Here is a 21,150-nt window from a genome sequence, read left to right as displayed (position 1 = left end):
TTTGGAGTAAAATTTGTTTCTTTCTTCCTGTATCCCCTTTCCTCCCTAAGGATAATAACTGGACAAACTCGCAACTTGCTTTTCAGTCATTTTATATACAGAATATCTAAAGTTGATTGAACAATACATATTTCCAATTCAATTCTTTGCATTAATCAAAACCATTTTGTGGTACTCTTACATTGTTCTGTGAGAACAACTTAGCTCAGAACCTTCCCAAATTTCTAAAAAGTAAATTCTTCTTTCATGCTGAATATGTTAGCGTTACAAGAAACCATATAAAGTTGATTCTAAGTGCTTCTCAATACTCAGTTCAGGTTTGACCTAAAAATCAGAAGCGTGACATTTGCAGTTGCAAAAGAAATTTGGAAATTCTTAATGGACTTTTTTCTCCTTCCTTTAAGAATCAAAGTTGATTAAGTTCAGTACAAAACCAATGACTCCGTTTGAAATATTGATATGGAATACAACTTACTTACTCAAATAATTTTTTGGATAAGACTTATCAGTCAAGAGATAATTGTCACGTTTATTTAGAAAAACAGTCCTCAAAATGAAAATGCTGACTGGACTTAATTTTTTAAACTTCGGGAGAAATTCATTTGTAACTTATTAGCTGCATGTCAAAGATAAGAGGAACACAGTAGATGTATTCTTCACGACAATTCAAATGATATGCATTATTTTTTAGTTTACAGAAATTTTGAAAACGAATGAAGTTGAAACGAAATTGTGTGTCTAAAGCAATATTTTTGAATGGAATTGCAAAATTTATGATCAAAAATATCATCTTCTTGAAAATTTACATAGTAACAGATAAAACACCCTGAATCATGATGGGCAGTCCTCTGGACTGACAACTGTTGCGGTCAGCAGAAAACCCCCAGAACTACTCATATTAATCTCGGGATGAGTTCGATCAGGCAGGACTTGATAATTCCGCAGAAACGATTCCGTCAATTTTACTCCAATCACGTCTTTTCGTAACTTCAACTCGCAGAACAGCTTGACAATGGGCTCTTGGTACATGGAGTAGACAACCATGTTCCTGGAAAATGCTACCAGCTTAATTAGCCTGTTGATGAGATGAATTGGGTACTCTTTGCAAATGATTATGAGTCCATCTGCTTTTACAGTTGACAGTATGTCTACTGCTTTATCTACCTGAAAAAAGACACATCCTTCAGTAACTACACCTTGATGCATTTAAAAACAAAGACTTGCTACTGAAACTAAAAATCATTTAAAGAATGCTATATTATAATGAAAAATAAGAGAATCAACTGAAAGGCACTTTTTGGGTGGACCTTGATGAAATTGGACCCTGTTAAGCACTACGCATGCCCTGGTAAAAATAAGCCATACAAATTACCTATAGCCCGGCCATAGGAAAAATCCTATGGTAAATTGAAACATGGCCTTTTGGCGATAGGAATTTTCTATAGCCGGCGATTGAGAATTCCTATGGCTCGCTGTAGGAATTTTCAATAGCCGGCTATAGAAAATTTAGGGGTTCGCAGCTAGGGGATGGTGGAAAAGGGTTAATATTGTGGAAATAAATTTTGAAACCATGAAAAATAAAAATAATGAAACTTCTGGGATGTAATTTAATCGATTTTGAGGATTAGAAATTTCCTACCTACCTTGGGGATTGAACCCGGGACCTACCTAACACTAACCGAAGACCCTACCAATTGAGCTATACCAGATGATGCCTTAACTTGACGCAAAACCGGTATTTAACGTCGATTTGAACGGGCTATTTTCAATCTGCCTGGATTTGTCCGTGTATTTATTTTACTTTTTACTTTACTATATTTTTGAAATTTATTTTATCGTTTTACTTGTTTTATTTCCTTGCTGACTCTATTTTTTTCTTCACTCTATTTTATTTTTCAAGTACTTAATTTTTCTTCTTTAATTATTTACTTCTTATTCCTTTATTTTGTTTTATTTTTTACTCTAATTTATTTTAATACTTTATAATGTTTACTTTTTGAATTCATTCTATTCTTTAACCTCATTTAGATTTTCCCTTATACTTTATTTTTTTCTTCACCTCATTTTTTTACTTCATCTCCATGCTCTCTCTAATTTTTACTTCAATTTAGTCTTTGACTTCATTTTATCATATATTTAATTCACTTTATTTTATTTCTCTTCTGTTGTCTCTGTAATTCTATTATATCTGATATTCTATTACTTCCACTATTCTATTATTTTATTTATTTTTTTCTCTTTAAATTTTTCATTTTCATTATGGGAGTGGTAGGCCTAAAGGGAAGAAGAGACAGTATATAGCGCTAGTGCGAGAAAGAGAGGTGCGCGTGACTTAGGATCCAACTGAAGCTCCGGTGCGGATGCTTTGCGCACTCATGTGACACATCTCAGCACCTATGCGCTAAATCTCACTCCCCTATTCATTCTCACGCCGGATTTTCCGTCGGACGGAATCAACGATTTTTAACAGTGTATATTTGGCCGATTCAAATAAAAAAAATCAAAATCAAATCAAATTAAATTATGGAAAAGAAAGAATTATTGAGAAAAAATGGAAGAAAAATATTTTTAGAAAAGGAATTTCCAGGATAGATTCACTGGCGCTTATGATGATTTTCGAAAAAAACTACTTTTTTGATTGCCCCTCGTGCACACGCGTATTTCCAATCGCCGGATACTGAACATTCTGTTGCCGGCTACAGATGGCTATCTTGGCAGCGGATGGTTATTGCCGTTATCCTATCACCACTATCTAGTGATAGCCACAAATGGCCAGCTATTGAATGTCCTATCGCTGGCTATTCATGGCTATCGCCGGCTGTAGAACGTTCTATCGCCGGCCATTCGTGGCTATCGCCGGCTGTAGAACGTTCTATCGATGGCCATTCGTGGCTATAGCCGGCGATTGAACGTTCTATCGCCGGCCATTCGTGGCTATAGCCGGCGTTTGAACGTTCTATCGCCGGCCATTCGTGGCTGTAGCCGGCGATTGAGCGTTCTATCGCCGGCCATTCGTGGCGATAGAGCTTTTTATCGCCGGCCATAAGGGCGATAAGAAAATCCTATCGCCAGCTATAAAAGCTATAGAAAATCCTACAGCCGGCCATAAGATTTCTCTATCGCCTTTATGGCTTATTTTTACCAGGGTGTACAGGGTATTTCAGACACTGTTCCAAGGTTTTTTTTTTGGTTATTATAGGGTTGGACATTGACTGATACCTTGAACTTAAGTAGCGCATCGACTTGAAGCATTCCAGATGAGGTTGGCAGAAAAATTTGCGCAGTTATTATAATGGCTTCAGTCCTCAAAAGTCATTCTCTGTGCTTCACAAACTTTTAAATGTGGAATGGTCTCTCAAGCTCTATAGGACACCCCTCCCCCTTCGGCATGAAAAGTAACATTACAAATATGTCTGTAGCGCAGTATAGCGGGTGGTTTGCCTAATGCTGCTTTTGCCTTGAGGAGGTGCGCAGCTGACTCCATACACTCATTTTAGAATTCTATTCATTCTCTTTATTATAAGCTGCTCAATGATATTTGAAAAACTGTGCTCTGGTCTTATGATATGTATGCTAAATGTTAAAATATTTTATTTTATGGTACCTACAATCTATTTTCTTGAGTAAAATTCGTTGAAGGAATATGAATACGATGTTTTAACAACCAACCTCTAGCTCCCACTTTGACTTCTTAGAGGGTGCATCATTGTCATCAGTGGAAGATTTCCGTTTGCAGCCATCAGAAATAAGAGCAGAGTCTTCTAATTTCTGTTCTTGACTCGATTGACTTGTCTCAATGAACTGTCTTGTTGGAGGTTCATGTGCAGGGTCAATTTCTTCAGTAGAGACCTCCGTATCATCAGTGTTAAGACATCCTCTTCTTGGGCTGATATCTTCATCACGTTCACAACATTCATGAGTGTTGCCACCATTGATAACTTCAGAAGAAGAGAGACCACCAGAAGATTCCAGCTGAGGATCATTTGAATTTTCACAAGCGATGAGCTTGCAGTTTCCAACAGAGGGACCACTGACTTTACAGCTTGAATCGGGGAACATTTTCTTAAGAAATGAGGACAGTCTTACACTGATAAAGGAATCTAGATCTTTTTGCTGAAAGTTCATTGCAAGAACTGCATGTTTCTGATAATGTAAATTTGGATATAGATGAATCAAACGGCCATTACCTCCAAGATGATTGAGAACCACAGCAGTCACAAGTCCTTGACAACCATTCTCATACAAAAGATACTTTCCCGTAGGTTGTAAATTCACAGCAGTTACAATTTGAGACAATGTATCTGACCTCAAGTTCAATACTTTCTGAGGATCTTTGCTAAACAAAATTTGAGCTATTACTCTAATATTTGGTCGTAGCACAACCACATACTCGAAGTATTTTTTCTCTTTCTTTTTCAGGTATTTCTGCTGTGAATATTCAGTTTTGCAGTGAAAAGTTTTGCTATTCTCAAGTAATTGTCCTACGATATCTTGGCCTGAGCAGCCTCTGTCCCGTAGTTTGAAAATTTCATCAGCTGACATTAACTGTGAGCTACCGTCATCCCAAATGTCACGGTTATCGGTGCCACGAACGTCTTTATCGATTAGATTTAATAAGCTTTCACTTTTATCACAGACAATAAGTTCAAACTCGCGTTTGGACCCCTTCTTATGAACCATTTTGAAATTGGTCCAAAACTTATGACCTATAATACTTGTTAAATCAATCTTGTCCCTACCAAGCATAACGCAGCTATTTTTGGATAGCTGATGTATCTTCATGAAATTCCCCTTTTGGAGAACAATGTATTCCCCAAGTTTTATAGTGGATTGATCTTGGGAAGGTTCCATTGCATGGGGGATAAGATATAACACTGCGACTACTTGATGGATGAAAGATTATCAAAATGAAGACAATTACCAGGATTTTTCACGTAGGGAATAAATGGGACAACACTAACGGTTTTAAAGAATGGCACTCAGCGAGATCCAAGTTAATTAAATGACAAATCCGTTTAAAAAACACAAATGCAAGCATGTTTCCGACTGAAGTTCTAGCTGTGATAAGAGCCACATGGTAAACAGAAACAGAAAACATAGAGAGATTGTAGCAACTGCAGGGTAGGAGCGTTGTTACTTCATCAGTTAAAAACCTTCTTCTCATTGGCTAAGGCCCACATTCATTTCTACGTCACGACACGTACATCGGCCTTTTAACCAATGAGAATAGACATTCTTACACGTTAGGATGACCCAGTTTTGTCACGATTTTCTATAATCCTATGTTTGCATGCTACGACGTTGAGATATTTTGATATGGACATTTTTGACTTAAGAAATTAGAATTTGAAGTTCGCATTTGGATTGCGTTTTACAGAAAGGAGCCAAGCCACATCAGTTATTGCCAAATTTACCTGATCAATTTAATTTTTCAAGAGAATGCTTGCACGGATTCTTTTAAAAATTTTAAGGAATTTGCTTCGCACTATGCAAAAAAATTCACTGAAATGTGCACAAAAATCCATACTACAATTATTATCTTTTAAAAATTAAATTTTGTCCAATTAAATTTGGCAACAGCTGACGCGGCTTTCTGCCTAGCGCGGTCCATTTTACACTATTGTCAAATTCAATGCGGCAGGGTGGTGGAATACGTACTGGCGCCTACAAGACTGCACGAATACTTCACGCATTGCATAAAACACAGTGCGGTCACTGCGGTCAGCGTGAAACAGATAGCGCCTACAAGAATGCATGAATACTTCACGCATTGCGCCAAAGACAGTGCGGTCAGCGTGAAACGCTTAGCGCCTACAAGACTGTCGGAATACTTCACGCATTGCGCCAAACACAGTGCATTCTGCACGGCGCGGCGGCGGAAGTTAAAATCATTAAACTACATTTATGTTTGTTCTTTCATAATTTTTTCGCTCACTTCTTATGAATGGTAGGCTTTGTCCACACAGAGATAGGTTTAAGGAACTTAACTTTCGCGCAAAGTTCCGTGAACTTTTGCTAGGAGTGTTGACACGGCTTTCCCAAAAAATGTATCCAACACACCTAATACAAAGCAAATTCCTTAAAATTTTCAAAGGAATACGCACAAACGTTCTCTCTAAAAAAAATCTAATTCCCCTGTTAAATTTGGCAATAGCTGATGTGGCTTGGCTCCTTTTTGTTTAACGCGGTCCATTTTAACTTGGGGGTTTTTCTGTCCTATTTTTAAATTTATTTACATTTATAATAACTACAATCTAGATTCAAGAAATTTCAATCTTCAACTTGGGAAGGTTTTTGAAAATAGGACGAAAACACCAGTTGAAGAAACATTTATTACTTACTTAGCTGACCGCAAAAACCGCAAATGAAGAACCGGGTATAGGTTAATTCCTACGGATGAGGATGAGGGGGGAATGGGTGAGGTCAAAAAGTCGCGCGGCATGTCTATTGAGGCGTGACTTACTTACACTAATTTTTTCTTTTTTTATCGAAAGGAGAAATGAAAAAAAAAATAGTCTTGTAACAGAACAGTTAACCTGTGTCAACAACATTATTTAAGGAACTGTTATTTCCAATGCCCAAGTACATTTTCTTGCGCATCCCTTAAATTGCGCACTTGATGGCAAAGCTTTAAATCCTGAATAACTTGGTCTATAGTCCCATTATTCTTCGGATGTACACAAAGTAATGCAAAAAGCGTCCATAGATTGTAATTTACCACAATTTACTTTTTTTTTAAAAAAAGTAAAAAAGTGCTTCTAATAGTAGGTATTAAGTTTTGCCCCCCCCCCCTCTCCCTTGCAGGGTTTCTTTTCGGCTAATTTCCGGTCGCTTAAAACATGCCAATTTTTAGTTAAGCATATTATGCTGCCTTAGATTGTTGACAAATAATAATCATCCTGAAATAATCAGAATCACATCATATAGATCAAAATAGATTCATGACCACATCTTCAACCCCTTTCGCTTCCTCGGTGCGACTTCGGTCAAAGCCCTTATCCTGCAGCCTTGCCTGGGCTGACTGAGCCTGAAAACGGATTAAAAAGTAAATTTTTAACCTGGGAAGCTCGTAGATTTGGTTTGTTTTCGTAATATTAGCATTATATTCACAGTTAGCGACTAAATTCAATTTTATCAATTTTAAATGTGTTTTCTTTTATGAAAATAGAACAAGTGGGACAATTTAGTAAAGCATCAACACAGCGTTCTTTTCGATTCGAGCCGAGTCATGTATGTGTGAGTGCAACTGACGCGACGTTGATGCAAGTGTGCGAGTAAAGGGAGGGAGACTCTTTTCTCGTAGTCTCGCTTTGAGACTGTGTGCGTGTTGTTTTTCTGAGTGCATACTGCACACGATCTTTCCAAGATGGTTTACTCGGTATGCTACGCGATAAGTTCATATCCCACGGCGAAACTAAGTCGGTGTCATAATATTAACAATTCGTTTTCTTCTAATGGAGCTTTTACGCCGAGTTTATTGTTACCCGAAGGATCAACTGTTTTGTGCGACCAGTTTGTGTCAAGTTTTAACTGCGCATCATTTTCGTGTACATTGGTGATGGAGCACATTTCAACTGTCTGGACGATGTGAGCGTATTATCTTCTATAAATTCTTCAATTGCCATCAAATTCATCGTGTACTTCAAGACAGTGTTGTGTTAATTTTCGTCTGATAATTTCGTTAAAGTTGAATTTGTGTTCCTAGTTTTTACTCAGTGACTTTAAATTTTTAATTCCGCAACTTAATGCAGGAACCTCATTTGTTGACCTGGATATATATTTACGTGTTTTGGATATCGGAATTGCGCATAAGTTATAGTTTGCCCTTGGCAATTGTCTACGAAAGTAACAAACGTAGTTAATTTCCGGTCGTTGGTCAGTCTAATTCCTCCTAATTCTGGCATTTTTTTCCGATTACGTGTGAGATGTTTATGTTATCTCTGTCAGATTCGTCAAAATCACAACAATGGTCTCCGATGTTAGCGATCTTTTGTTTCGTTTTCAACCATGCTCTCGGAACTAACATTTCGGAGAAATCGTAAACAAAAGATTCGTTTAATCAGAATCCGCGTAAGTATTTTGCGATTATCCGATATTTATGCCTTAAGGAATTGTTTTTTTCAATTTTCTTGGCCCCCCAGCTCTTATCTATTTCCTGTCCAATTGTGTCTGCATGATGTGAGCAAGTCGGACACTTACTCTACTTGCTTTTAACATTAGACTAATTTCTTTGGATATTGTAGCAATTTCTCCATCAATTTCACTTCATTTTTAAGCATTCTATCCGTAATGAAGACAACGCCAAGGGGACTTTGGGACTTCCAGTGAAAGCCATGATGTTTCGTTTACGTAAGGATTGCAGCTGAATCATCCATTTTTGGTTTTGTGGAGTCAATTGCTTCGTTACACTTGCAAGAACCCTGAGCCCCTTAATCAAGTCACAATTTGAATTGCTCTAGCCTGTTATGCGTTTGGAATCAACTGCTTCTGAAGTTGGCGACATGTATACTTCTGAACAAGGGTTCGTTTTTTGGGTGAAGAATGGCACTCCCTTCGCATTCCCATGTTTTGCTGTCAATACCAAACTTGAAGAGTGTAAATAGTGTGCAGATAATAAAACTGTGTCTGTAATAATTCATAAGGGACGGAAGCAAGTTTTGAACATTAAATGTTGGAACAAAAAAGTGAAAACAAGGTTAGAGCTCGCGCATCGTATGTTAAGACGAATGTCAATCTCTGACTAGCTCTGAATCAGTACCACTGAACAAGTCAATTTATGCAGTCAGATGGCACCACTGACGAATGGAAACTTAAAAAATACTTTGACGTTTGTCTCAACATTCGATGAGTGAGCTCTATTTCAAGCCGACTGGTGAGTCTCCTACTTGTCACTCAATGATGATAATTTTTCTGTTATGGTTTCTATGATTTTAAGTTGGTGATGTATTTTACCATTTACAGTTGAGATTTTATGTATATTGGGCGATATACATGGTATATTGAGTCATCCCTGATATGAGTTACTTGGCCCGGTAAATGGCTAAACTCATAAGTTATGCGGCTAAATTTCATAATTACGGCTGCAAAAAATCTGAGCAAAAGTTTAATTGTAGCCCCGAAACTAGAATACCGTAGGATTTAACTGACAAAGTTGTAATTTATACAAGCTGATTTTGAGCTAGCTAACATGAATGAGAGCAAGTAAGGAGCAGAAAGTGTCTCTTGGTTGTCAAATCGATAGATGTGTATTAATTGTATCCATGTTGCCGCTGCTGTTTTGCATGTTGCAAAATTTTATCTTCTAAAGACAAGTTTTTTTTGAGGTTTATATGTAATGGACAGGTAAGGAAAGTGGCACTCATCGGGGGTGTTTTTATATTACATCTAGAGAAGCTAGAATAATGAATCGTACAATAGATATGTGGCCAGAAACATCAGAAAGAAATTATGTAACATTGCATTATACGAGCACCTCATGATTGGTACCCTTTGAAGATAGTTTTTATAAAATTGCAAGTAAAGCAAGCCCCTGATTTCTACTTTGGATATATGATCTTTAGCTATGAGTAGAAATTTGACCAAAATCAACCATCTTAGCCTTTCAGAATGGTACTTAGATAGTCACCATATTGCAACGGTCAAAAAATTTGATTTCAATGGTCGTAAGGAAAATACTACAGCAATTCACCTTGACAGTAATTTTCTTATTAAGAGTATTTGCTTGCAGTATTTGTGCAGGATTGAGCAACTTTTCCATAGCAAGTTGTGAGGGAGACAGATTGGCATGGGTTGGAACAGGCGGCCAAACAACAATAAAAATGTTCTGATGTGCATGACTTAGATCCAGTGGAGCCTTTTCGGTTTCAAAAGTTGCCATCTTTGCAATCTACAAGTGAAGGACTCAGTGCTCAAAACTCACATTTAAGTTTTAGGAGCCATGTGGTGCATCAAGCCCGATTTTTAGGCGCCATTGAAGATTTTTTAGGGGCCAAATTAACTTTCTGCCTATATATTACGGCGCATTTAGTGAAAAGTTAGACGCAAGATGTTTTCGTAACAGAACTAGTAAGTAGCTGTAACTTGGGGAAGACAAAAGCACTAAAGATGAAATCGTGGAAAAATAGAAAAAGCTTTCACTTGTAGTGCTGAAAATTTCGAATAATCACCTAATATGAAAATTCAGATTTTTAGGGGCCACGTTGGCGCAGAGCCTTCAATTTTTAGGCGCATTTGGCGCGTTGGCGTCTGTGAGTTTCGAACACTGGAAGGACTTTTTAAAGGCAGTGTCTAATCTATTTGCTTAGACTGTCGTTGAGCTCCTGGATATCTTACCAACTTATTTGTACTGTCTTTAGATTATCTAGAACAATTATTGTGCTAGAGGCACAGGAATTATCTGCTGAGGGTAAGTAAAGCTTAGTAGTCAGCAGAGTTTGTAGCGACACTCCCTCTGACGACTAGGATCATTTGGAGGAAAATGTGAAAGCATTGACACCAGGCTCTATAATATAACGTTTCAAGACAGTAATCATTTTTTCTTTTTCTTCACAGAATCCAATGTAACACAATGTCTTCTACGCAGTCTAACAATAATACCTGCTTGCAGGGTGAAGTTTTAAGGATGGGAACTCACAAGAAACTTAAGGTTAGTGATTTGATATGATTTGAAAGTTCTTTGGTAATTTTGAAAAGAAATTTCACCCATTGATGTGAAAGTCAGAATCCTTTTTATTTAGTAATCCATTTAGATAGGACCACTGAAAACTCCCGAAAAAAAATTAAAAAGTGAATTTAAGTATTGATCTGGATTGTATGAGGAAAAATAGGTCCATTTGAAGAATCTTAGAGACGCCCATGGAACCACTTGCAGTTCACAAGAAAAAATTATCTTTGCAAAATGTCAGCTGAATTGCAGCATTTTTAGAGATTGCTTCATGCCCTCAAAGATCGAGGGCTGAAGTTACATCGGTTAAAGGAAAAGGGCAAACTGACCTTAAATGTGTTCTTTTATAAATAAATTATTTGGAATACCTACCTGTGTTAACCTTCAATTTCTAGTCCTAGCACAAGCCATAAAAAATTATTCATACCAATGATCTACAAAAGAGAGTACAGTATCTTTTTTGGATTTCAGCCTCTTATTTTTTTCCAAATAAGATAATTTTTCTGAACTATACGCCATTGGAAGATGAACTGTCCTCATAACATTGTTGATAAGAATGTACCTAATGTCTTCTCTGTTCAGCCAAAAAGAAAAAGGTGGTGAAGGGCCATGTGGTAGTATAAACTTGATTTTTACTTTAGCTCCTTCTATTAACTGGAAGAAAAAGGCAGGAAAATCAGTGCTTTGATTGTGGACAGTGTGGACCTGGACAGTGTCCAGGTTTTGATTTTTATGTCAAATCAAATATTCAAATTAATCTTCATTAACTTCCTCCAAAAGCAAGCTTTTGTTTGTTTTTTTTCAAGGCCTAGTTCAAAAAAAATTCGCATATAAAAAATAAATTTTGAGCAACTTTTCATTAAAATAATCTCCATACTTTCCTTCCAATAGTTTTGTACTTAGTGTGGAATGTATTTTTCTTTTTTATAATAAAGATATGTATGATTGTCATGCTGTTTTTTGATATTAATTTGTTTGTTTTTCATTGCCAAAATTTGACTTAGAGAGGTTTGACAGCCCATTTTTATTTTGGCCATTCATCAAATGTTTTTCGTTTTTCTCAGGTGAAATGGAGCAGGAACGGACAAGGGCTGACTGTCTCAGCAGTGTGGTCATCTCATATTCCCGTTAGTCAATTTTTTTTCTAGCCTGGTTTTATCCTCTTTATTCGATTAGATGCCTCACTAAATATTTTTCCTTTTCCTTAGGTGAAGTGGACCAAAACCAACACATTAAACTATGAATTTTTTCGAGCGCCTCTATCCACTTCTCTCGCTAGACTTCTAGATGTGAAATCATTTCAATTTTTTCCCTCAAGTCTGCAGGTATGTGTCCAACAGAGTACACATACTCAAAGAAGTAACTCCCCCACAAATTCAGTTTCCAATAATAAAAAATGTGCTCTTCTACGCTGAATTTTGTAACCACCTCTGTTGACAAAAGAAAAATAAATAATGAAATTAATAATCACATGAATCCAATAATACATATTAATATTTTATGCGTCATAGATTAGTGACAAAATCAATAATAATAATTTCAAAATAATGAAACAATCCTGAAAAAGTAAATCATGGTAGGAATTAGGCTGATCCATATAAAATCTGTCCACTCATCTAAAAAGTAGGTAAATTGTGATTTAGCAAGTACAAAAGTATTAGTGGAGGGATGATGTGTTATCATTGAAACGGAAAGGTGGCTGACCAGGCCAATATGAGGCACCGCGAGGGTCGGTATATTCTGAGACTACTGTTCGTGACCTCTTTTTCTCTCCGACCTCTACAAATTCGGTTTGTATGATCAAGATAAACACAAAGAAAATTTTGGCCACCAATCATCATCAAGTAGAATTAGGATCGAGCAAAACTTTTGGTGTTGCTTTTATTTATTGACATTTAATTGGTTTTTCCCTTCAATAAGTGTATTTTCCAAATTAACTTTTCTTAAAAATGCGTTACTTTAACTACCAATTAATAAACTGAAATCAATCGGTTTTTTTTTTTTTTTTTTTTTTTTTTTTTTTTTTTTTTTTTTTTTTAACCAAGATTGTCCTTATCTAGAATTTGATATTATTCCCTTGTTTCTTTTCTTGATCCTCATCCTTTCTATTTGATCATTTTAGCTTTATTATATACTTATACCTAACATGGCACAGCTTGATCTACCAAATACAACAAAATTTAAATGAATCCCATCCTGAATTTTCATTAAAATTGTATAATTTTCATGAATTTCTGATTGACAATAGTTTGAGTATTCGACCAAGATGTTTTGGGTTTTTATCTTTTTGTCTTTAGCCTTGTTTCCCGCATTCTAGCTGTGTCTTTATCATACCTATTTTACTTTCATGTCATGGGCTGCTCATGGGTCCTTTTTCGTCATCCTTTAGCTCTGGGATCTCTTCCGTTTCGGCTTCAACTTAGAGAGCTTTTTTTGAGCTTGGGAGATAATTCCAGAAAAAACTGATGGTTTCTCCTCGTTTCTCGCAAAAATTTACATTGGATGAACGTAATTAGCAAATCTCTGTGGCAAAATAGAGCTATATTTATAAAATGAAGTATTCAGGATGTCCTGTCTTCTCACTGCACCATTATCAACTGCAAGAAAAAAAAAGGCGGAAAAAATTGAATTCCAAAAATTAACCGCTAAAGACAACTACATGGTGATAACAATCGGTAACATTCTTACTTTTTCATGTGGTCATTTTGTTTTTCTTCTTTTCTTTTCAGACAATGAAGAAAAGGTTTTTTGTCATCCGAGGAGAGACTGAAACCTCCTGTGGCTGTTTGGAATATTATGAGTCCGAACGGAAGTACAAACTACACCAACCTCCAAAGAAGTAAGTGTACCACTGTTGAAGATGCTTACAGCAATCTTTTTTTTACGGAATCAATATCACCTTCTTGGGAAACCTCATATAACATTAATTGATGGAAACAGCAGCCCAAAATAATTTAGAGATCGTTATGAAAGTCAGTGAGCGATTCAATGGATAATATATGTGCATAAAAGAGATATCAGGTACAAGCAACCAATAGAGCTTTAAAAATTACCACCTGTATCCAGAATTCCACCAAACCCATTTATTACGTATCAATTCATATCAATTATTCACTTTTCGTTTAGGGTGGATAAGTGTGCGCGGGGAGAGGTCGAAGTACTCATGAAAATTCACCAAATTTATTTGTTTTACTGTGGATTATAAGATATATTCATAGCTCTTCCTATTTATTGCTGCCTTCCTGTCACGGCAGTTGAAGATTATTGGTCAATGGGTCAGTTGCGCTGGTCTCAGAATTGTGTTTTAATGCTTGATTTTTATGGATTAGCTAAAAATAATGAGATTCGTGCAAACCGCAACTTTCTACTCTCAATATAACCGAGATATTACCCTTTGAAAAGTTGGGTTTTTTACGTCATCCACCGCAGTAGGAACACCCTTGGTTTCTTTCACCTTGCTTTCAGCAGTCAGTGACCTACTGGTTTCTCAAAGTGAAACTTGGATGACAGTGAAGTGGAAAAAACCAAGGGTAGCAATACCTTGGTGGATAGCGTCATTAAACAAATTTTTCAAAGGGCGATATCTCGGTTAATATTGAACAAGGAAGGTTGCGGTTTGGACAGATTTTATTATTTTTAGCTAATCAAAGAAAATTCAAGAAGATTAAAGAAGAAACATGAATCAAGCATCAAAACACGATTCTAAGACCAGTGCAACTGACCCATTTCAGATAGAAATAAAGGATAGGATATGTTTTGGCCTGGTCAGTATGGTTAAATGTTCGATTCTCACTAGTCTGGTCTCTTGATAAACAGTATCCTAGAATCTGATGTCATAAACCCTGAATGAAGAAAGTTTTCGCTTCCTACGTATTGTATTTTGAGCTGATTTTGTAAATTTTTGTAATAACTAAAACTTTTGGGAGGGATGGGCTCTGTTGACAGGGCTGAATTTCTGGTATGTTGCATATGTGACTTTTCTAATGAAACTCTCATGAACTTCCTCGGAAACTTGAGTCCAGAAATCCTCAAATGAAGTGAGGGGGATTTGGCTTTATAAAACCACTTTCTAGGCCGATTTTAGTATTTTTTTAGTTTAATTGTTTCTACAGATTCAAGGATAGGGGGCAAAGAGATTATCACTGGTTGATAAGTTGATTTTGGTTCTCATCACCAGTTGATAAGCTGAAAAAGGTTCTCGAAATGGGAATGCTGAGAACTTTCTGCATGTATGGTGACACCTGATTTTCAAGCTTAAATAGTCATGCTTGAATTAAACTTTTTTACCTGCAAGTAACATTTTGTATTTTGTTTTCCTCTTTCAGAATTATTAGGTTAAAATATTGTTTCAATATTAACAAAAGGAATGATCTTAAAATAAAAAATGTACTCTCACTTTACACGAAAAGTGATTGTCTCAGCATAATTTTTGAAAAAGAAGAGGTCTGCAATGATTGGCTGAAGACGTTATTGGCTCTGCAATATGGGTCAGACTTTACTGATGGTCAAGAATTACAACCTCAATTTGGTAAGTCCTTTAGCTTGTGCACTCAATTTTTAAGACTTTACTGATTATTAATAGAATGATATTGTGAGATACTGCCCTGTCTTGCAATGTTAATCAATCAAGTTTGACACATCAATCATCTGTAGGAATGCAACAGCCACTCGTATATTTACAGTACGTTATTTTTGATTGAAAGAACAGTAAACTTCCAGACTCTACTTTTGGTACTTATCAACCATGGAGTCCCACAAGGGCAATGGAACTGAAGACCTTTGGCGCAATACCATTACATGATCGCAACATTGAAACGATAGAAGTATTTTTTTGCCACCTCAGTAAGCGACCTTCCATGTCAATGTTTTGACATTTTTTTGAGCCTCTGGGACCCAATTGGACGTATTCCTGCTAAACAGAACTAAGCAGCATAGGGGGAAGAAGGGAAAAGGGGTTTGGATTGGTGGGTGAAGCGCTTAGTTCCATTTGACAGAATGCGCTATCCGAAATTCTAAAATCCTCCAAAGGAAATCAAATTGTCGCTTTGTTCTGTTTAGCAGAAATACGCCCAATTAGGGGTCCAATGTTTTGTTTGAAGAATCTTTGACCGAACGCAGATCAAAATGTAGGAGGGATACTATGTGACGTTCCCTTGTCAGGCTTGCGGGGAGAAGCTTAAAAGTACTCTGTCTTTTTGTTATAGAATAATTTTTTTAAAATGCCCTCAGAATTCATTTTTTATTTTTTTAATTTTATCTTTTCTCAAGTTACAAGTTTGCTGTTGTGGGCAAAATTTAAAGGAAAATTGCTCAAACTTGCTCTGTAGAAACATTATTCATTGAGATTTTCGGTAGGAAAATTTCATCATGGCAAAATTCTAGGTCCCTCAGGACAGGAAAAAGTCCAATCCCAGCTTGTTCTTCAAACGGTCAAATTCTAAATGAATTTCTTTTTATTTTTTGTTTGTTAAAAGGTAAAAATGGTGACAGCTCTATTTTTGGTAAAATTTGTGCATTTAGACCAATAATTTGCGTCATTTTTTTTTTTTTTTTGCAGCTCATGTCTGGCATGTGAATATGCAGAAACGGGAATTAGGCAACAGTAGGAATATTTTAGGTCCTCATTTGCTATGCTTGACTGACAGAACACTCTCCCTCATCAAGATCACTGGAGATGATGAGCCTTCCTCTGAAAATTTAGATTTTCCAGTAAGTTCTATCATAATTTGTGGTATAAAGTTCAATATTATAGAATCTTGTAAACTTTAAAACCCTAGCCTATAGCCAAAGAATCATAACCACATCATCTCTAATTCAAGTTTTCTAGAAAAACTGTTTTACCACAACATCACATTGCTTTAAACTCAGTCATAAGTAAGTAAGTGAACATCAGAAGATCTTCATCAAAGAGTTGGTACAATAAGGATGTACCGGAGTGCCCATTATGAAAATCAACCAATGAACTTTTGAACAGAACTTCTTGTTTTTTTTTTGCTAATCTATGAGCTTAAACTAACAAAACACCACTTATGGAACAGTGCATCTGAAGTTTTTTCAGACACTGCATGTAGTATGCCTTGAATTTTAGAATACTGGTTTCAGCTAAAATTTTGCTGCACTGTTTCAGTTATCCAGCATTAGACGGTGTGGAGACTTCTCCTCCTTCCTGTACGTTGAAGTTGGTCAAATGTCTGTAACAGGACCAGGCAATTTGTGGATGGAGGCTGAAGATGAAGTGATTGCCAAGAACATGCACCATGCAATCCTCAAGTAAGTTTAATTTGCATCTTATGTACAGGAGTTCCAACTCTTTCATTAGAAGAATTCTTTTTCTGATATCTCCTACCAAGATGCAGAAATGTCAACTGCCTCTGAAAAAACGAAACTTATTTCAAAAGTTTTATCATCTCTATTTAACAGCAATTTTATAGGGAAAATTTTATTTGATATTTAATTCTTGTAGATCAGCTATAAATAATATGATTTGATCAAACAGCAACTTTCCTTGTTCAATATGAATGAAGATATCGTTCTTTGAAAAATTTGGCTTATGACGTCATCCACCTTGATAGTGACACCCTTGGTTTCTTCTACCCTGCTTTCATCAATCAATGAGACCTACATTTTCACTGGTTACTCAACGTGAAACTTGGATGAAAGCAAAGTGGAAGAAACCAAGGGTGGCAATACTTTGGTGGATAGCGTCATTAAACAAATTTTTTAAAGTGCGATATCTAAGTTAATATTGAACGTAGAAAATTGCTGTTCGGAAAGATCTTATTATTCTGACTGATCTATAAGAATCAAGCATCTAAAAACGATTTTGTGACTGGGACAACTAACCCATGAATGAAGCATTCTTGGCTTGGCAGCAGTCGTCCGAATTCAAAATGGCATGAATTGGATGTGGGTGGTCTGCCCAATGTCAAACATCTGGAGGGGGATATCATTTGCTTAAGGAATTGTCTAATCATTCCTCAGAATAAAATTAAGTATAATTCTTTGTTGAAAATCCTTCGCAAGCTGACACTCTCGTGAAAATTGAATTTGTCTGTTTGAAAATGACCGAGAGTTAAAATGTGAAAGATTGATGCAGTAAATATTGGTGAGCAGAAAGGCAAAAATATTGGTATTTAAAAAGGATTCAACTCTGAACGTCTCAAACTTTTGTATCTTTGTTTCAGTGTTTGTGCCAATAGTAGCTCAAGGAAACCGGATGTACATCCTAAGGGAAGAATAAGATCGTTTTCGATCAACGAGGCCTCCAAGCCCATTGAAGTATCGCGCAGTTCTAATGGAGGTAAGATGCCACGATTGATTTCTTTTCCGTAACCCTGCATCGAATGCTCCAGTTTAATGCTCCAATTTCTATCAGTAACTGATCGCATTTGGGAAAGGTTAAACAGGATTTTTCCCATTCAGTATGGACGTTTTTAATCAGGCGCCATAGGCAGCTTGTTTTCATCAATTATTACAATCCCTAATTTCAAACAATTGTCTGTCCTTGCTGCATTCAACGCTTTTGCGTGTATATTTTATATTATTGAACGTAAATTGGTTGTTAGTGATTTGGTCTACTGCGTGCACTACTTCAATCTGCAAACATCTCACTTTAAAATTTGGAGTTTTCGACCCTCCTCCCTGTGAAGCAACCCTCTTGTCACATAGGTCTGCATTACCCTGCACAGTGTCGAAAATTGATGAACGTCTCCCAAGTCTTAGCACAGCAAGATTTGGTTTTGCCTATGCTAAGCAGTTGCAATTGGCTCTGCCTGCGAAGATCAGTTATGTTCCACGCGAGCAGTCAAAATTGATTTTGTTAGTCCTCTTTCGTCAAAACTGATTTTTCCTATGCAAAACTACTTTGAATTTTACTTCACCACTTTGGAAAATTGGTTTTGTTGCTAATGTGCACAAGCGTAACTCACTTCAGTAATGTTCGGTATCTGCTTTTGACAAGAAGTACCCTACACCCACCTAAAATTTGTTTAGGAAATGAATTTTTAACCCATTTCATTGAAACCTCTAGTTTACTGACCTTGGGCGTTCGGAAACAAATCTGTATTATTGAGCCCTCCGGCCATGAGAGTTGCCAACAACTTGTTTGACATCTCTTGTTGAAAGGTGCTCCTTATCAACACTCATTTTCGGTATCAGCAACCGAGTTTTTCTCACTGGAATGATAATTTGGTTGATTGTACACAACTTTAACCTCATTTATTATTAACCTTATTTTTTGTGGTTTTGGCCGATTTTGCTTATCTTTTTCTTTAACGATGGCAAGTAAACAAAATGAAAGCCTTTAACCGCTGTTTCTAGTTGCTTCTTTAAAGAGTTCATTGTGTTTGCTATCATCTCAATTCTCAGCATAATTGAATGAGTCTTAGGACTAGTCAAAAAAATCTAAACATTGTAATCTCTTAATCAGCCAAATTTAATCATTAGACTGAGCGCAAGAGGCAGAAAAATCAACGCAAGGAAATGGGTCGATGAGTGGAATTTTGAAACTCTGCTCAGTGTCACAAGGATAGAATCTTAAAATAATGGATTTAGCTGTTGTAAATGGAATTGCTCTGTCCTGCTCTAAAATTCATTTCTGGCCAGGAAATTGAAGATTCCCAGCATTTTAAATGCCAATAATTTTAATTGAAAAATTTGTCGTCTGTATTATACGCAAATGCTGTGAATGCATCAAGGATGGGTAATTTTTCAAAACCGAGATTTAACCAATTGAAGTATGTAGAGTAGGCGCGGCTGATTGTGCCATATCGACTAAAAAAGTCCATCTATCGGTTCACTCATGGGTTTGATCTTAGTTTCCTAAGCTCATTTTCATTTTTCATGAACTACAATTTTATTGTTGAATGGAATTTTGGTTGGATTCAAATCCCTCCTTGAACTACCATAGCCCACAATAATATAGTCCCTTTATCACCATTGCAATATTCCATCAGAAATAACTAAACAAGATACACACAAAAAGGAGTCAGGTCTTGCAGCAAGGTAGCCTGACTCAAACTCAAGCCCGAAATGGTCCCTTCCATAGACTAAGACAATTATAACTCGATATAATGCCAGAAGTCATATCAGGGCAATCTGGGCTTGAACTCAATGCAACAACTTTATTTAAGAAATTGGTTACAGATGAACCAATGTGGTTCGCCTGTAAACATCCACTAAAACTTGCAAGTTTCCCATGATGAAATTGGCTGCACCTGAGATTCGTTCTTTCATAGGCATAAAATTGTAGGCCGAACATACCTTTCTAGGTGGATTTCACCTTAGTATTTGCTTGAAGTAGCCTGTAAAAGGAGTATCTTTTATAGGCTCCAAGCCTGAGGCGCAAAGTTCCTTCTTAGCTCTCTCTTAGAGAACGATATGTTTGAATTCTAAAAGCTTAGATGATACAGTGCGGAGTCAAATGCTCTGTTAGCAATTTCCAATCTAGGCTCCTATCAACAGAGGTGACAAATTATGGATAGGCACAACTTTACTTCAATCTATTAAAGAACAGTACGGTGAAAGCTCTCTCTCTTCAGATTTTGCCGCGAGACGCTGAGTGGCGGGAATCAGTGGCCGGGTCACTGAGAAATGGCGCATGCCAGCTCTTGTTAAATGCCGCATTAAATTAGTTTAGTTGTGCACTACACAAAGTCATAATCCAAAAAATGACTTGAGTAGTCCTAGCCAGTATCAAGAGATGATAAAACTAGTGCAAAAACTGAGCAAGAATGAAGGGGAAAAAAGCTCGAATTTTACTAGTTCAAGGATGGGTAATCTTAGCACAATTTCCTGACTGAAAGCTAAACTTCTCAGCTATCAATTATCAGCCATACTATCGATCGTGAAGTATGACACAATACAGACCAGACATTGCGTCAATAGGCAAGCACTTTCCAGGTAGAGATCGTCATGGAAAATCAGACTTTTTGTAAAACTGATTGAATCTAAGATGTCAAACAAATTAATAAACTAAATTAACACGAAAACATATAGGTTAAGATAATAGTAAAAGTTTTGCACTCAGCAACCTTTGCCTTCGAGATAAAATTTGATAAACTTCAGGGCAGTCTGCTAACCACTAGGAGGTGAGCAAGCTGCTGCAGGTAGCGGCCTCGTTAAAATTGAATCCCCTCTCCCCTTGATTGATTTGAAACATTTTGGGATCTTTTAAAGCTTTCTAGATTAGCCTTGCATTGATGAGTGCTCAGCTGATATTCAGACTTTTTCATTAAATATTTTTAAGTTGCCTGTTATTATGGAAATCTTTCATCAAGATGAAGTTTTAATTAGAAGTTAAATTTTCTCTAGCTCTGCATTTGAGTCATCAGACATTTTTATAATTAAAAACTTAATAGAAAATGAGGCAGGAATTGCTAAATGGGGGGCATCTTGCTCTTATGTCCTTGAGCCTGTGTCGATGGCCTGAAAAGGTTTACATTGAAGCCTTCTAAATGTCAGAACCAGGCCCTGCAAAAAATTATGTG

The 21,150-nt window shown here is 36.6% G+C and overlaps 2 protein-coding genes across 6 annotated transcripts in view; one reads left to right on the top strand and one right to left on the bottom strand.

The window, feature by feature from the left end:
• Positions 1-75: 75 nt before the first annotated feature.
• On the bottom strand, positions 76-5,107 carry Trmt6 (tRNA methyltransferase 6 non-catalytic subunit). Its single transcript, XM_019046354.2, has 2 exons — positions 3,670-5,107; positions 76-1,164 (listed from the first exon to the last, which is right to left on the bottom strand). Exons 1-2 carry the CDS (start codon positions 4,849-4,851, stop codon positions 832-834), a joined length of 1,515 nt encoding a protein of 504 aa, XP_018901899.2. The 5' UTR covers positions 4,852-5,107; the 3' UTR covers positions 76-831.
• Positions 5,108-7,291: 2,184 nt separating this feature from the next.
• The window catches only part of chico (insulin receptor substrate 1 chico), a 37,731-nt gene continuing 23,872 nt past the window's right edge, over positions 7,292-21,150 (top strand). For 2 of the 5 annotated variants that reach the window (XM_019046445.2, XM_019046442.2), the window contains exons 1-8: positions 7,292-8,070; positions 10,552-10,645; positions 11,872-11,988; positions 13,393-13,502; positions 14,989-15,191; positions 16,221-16,372; positions 16,791-16,933; positions 17,848-17,963. In XM_019046445.2, the coding sequence (XP_018901990.2) occupies positions 10,568-10,645; positions 11,872-11,988; positions 13,393-13,502; positions 14,989-15,191; positions 16,221-16,372; positions 16,791-16,933; positions 17,848-17,963 (919 nt within the window). In that variant the 5' untranslated portion in view covers positions 7,292-8,070; positions 10,552-10,567. Of the gene's footprint in view, positions 8,071-10,551; positions 10,646-11,727; positions 11,791-11,871; positions 11,989-13,392; positions 13,503-14,988; positions 15,192-16,220; positions 16,373-16,790; positions 16,934-17,847; positions 17,964-21,150 lie in introns of all 5 variants that reach the window. The other 3 variants (XM_019046446.2, XM_019046444.2, XM_019046443.2) reach the window with 2 other exon arrangements.

This window comes from Bemisia tabaci, chromosome 2 (genome assembly GCF_918797505.1).
Source record: "Bemisia tabaci chromosome 2, PGI_BMITA_v3".
Taxonomy (NCBI): Eukaryota; Metazoa; Arthropoda; class Insecta; order Hemiptera; family Aleyrodidae; genus Bemisia; species Bemisia tabaci.
The sequence above is the reverse complement of the archived record's forward strand: the minus strand, read 5'-3'. Positions and strand labels throughout refer to the sequence as shown.

What these genes read in the sequence shown, in the direction of transcription:
- Trmt6 (XM_019046354.2), bottom strand. Translation starts at nt 4,851, where the DNA reads ATGGAACCTTCCCAAGATCAATCCACTATAAAACTTGGGGAATACATT. An exon ending in AGTCAAAGTGGGAGCTAGAG is followed by an intron (nt 1,165 to 3,669) that starts GTTGGTTGTTAA and finishes GTCTTTTTTCAG; the next exon opens with GTAGATAAAGCAGTAGACAT.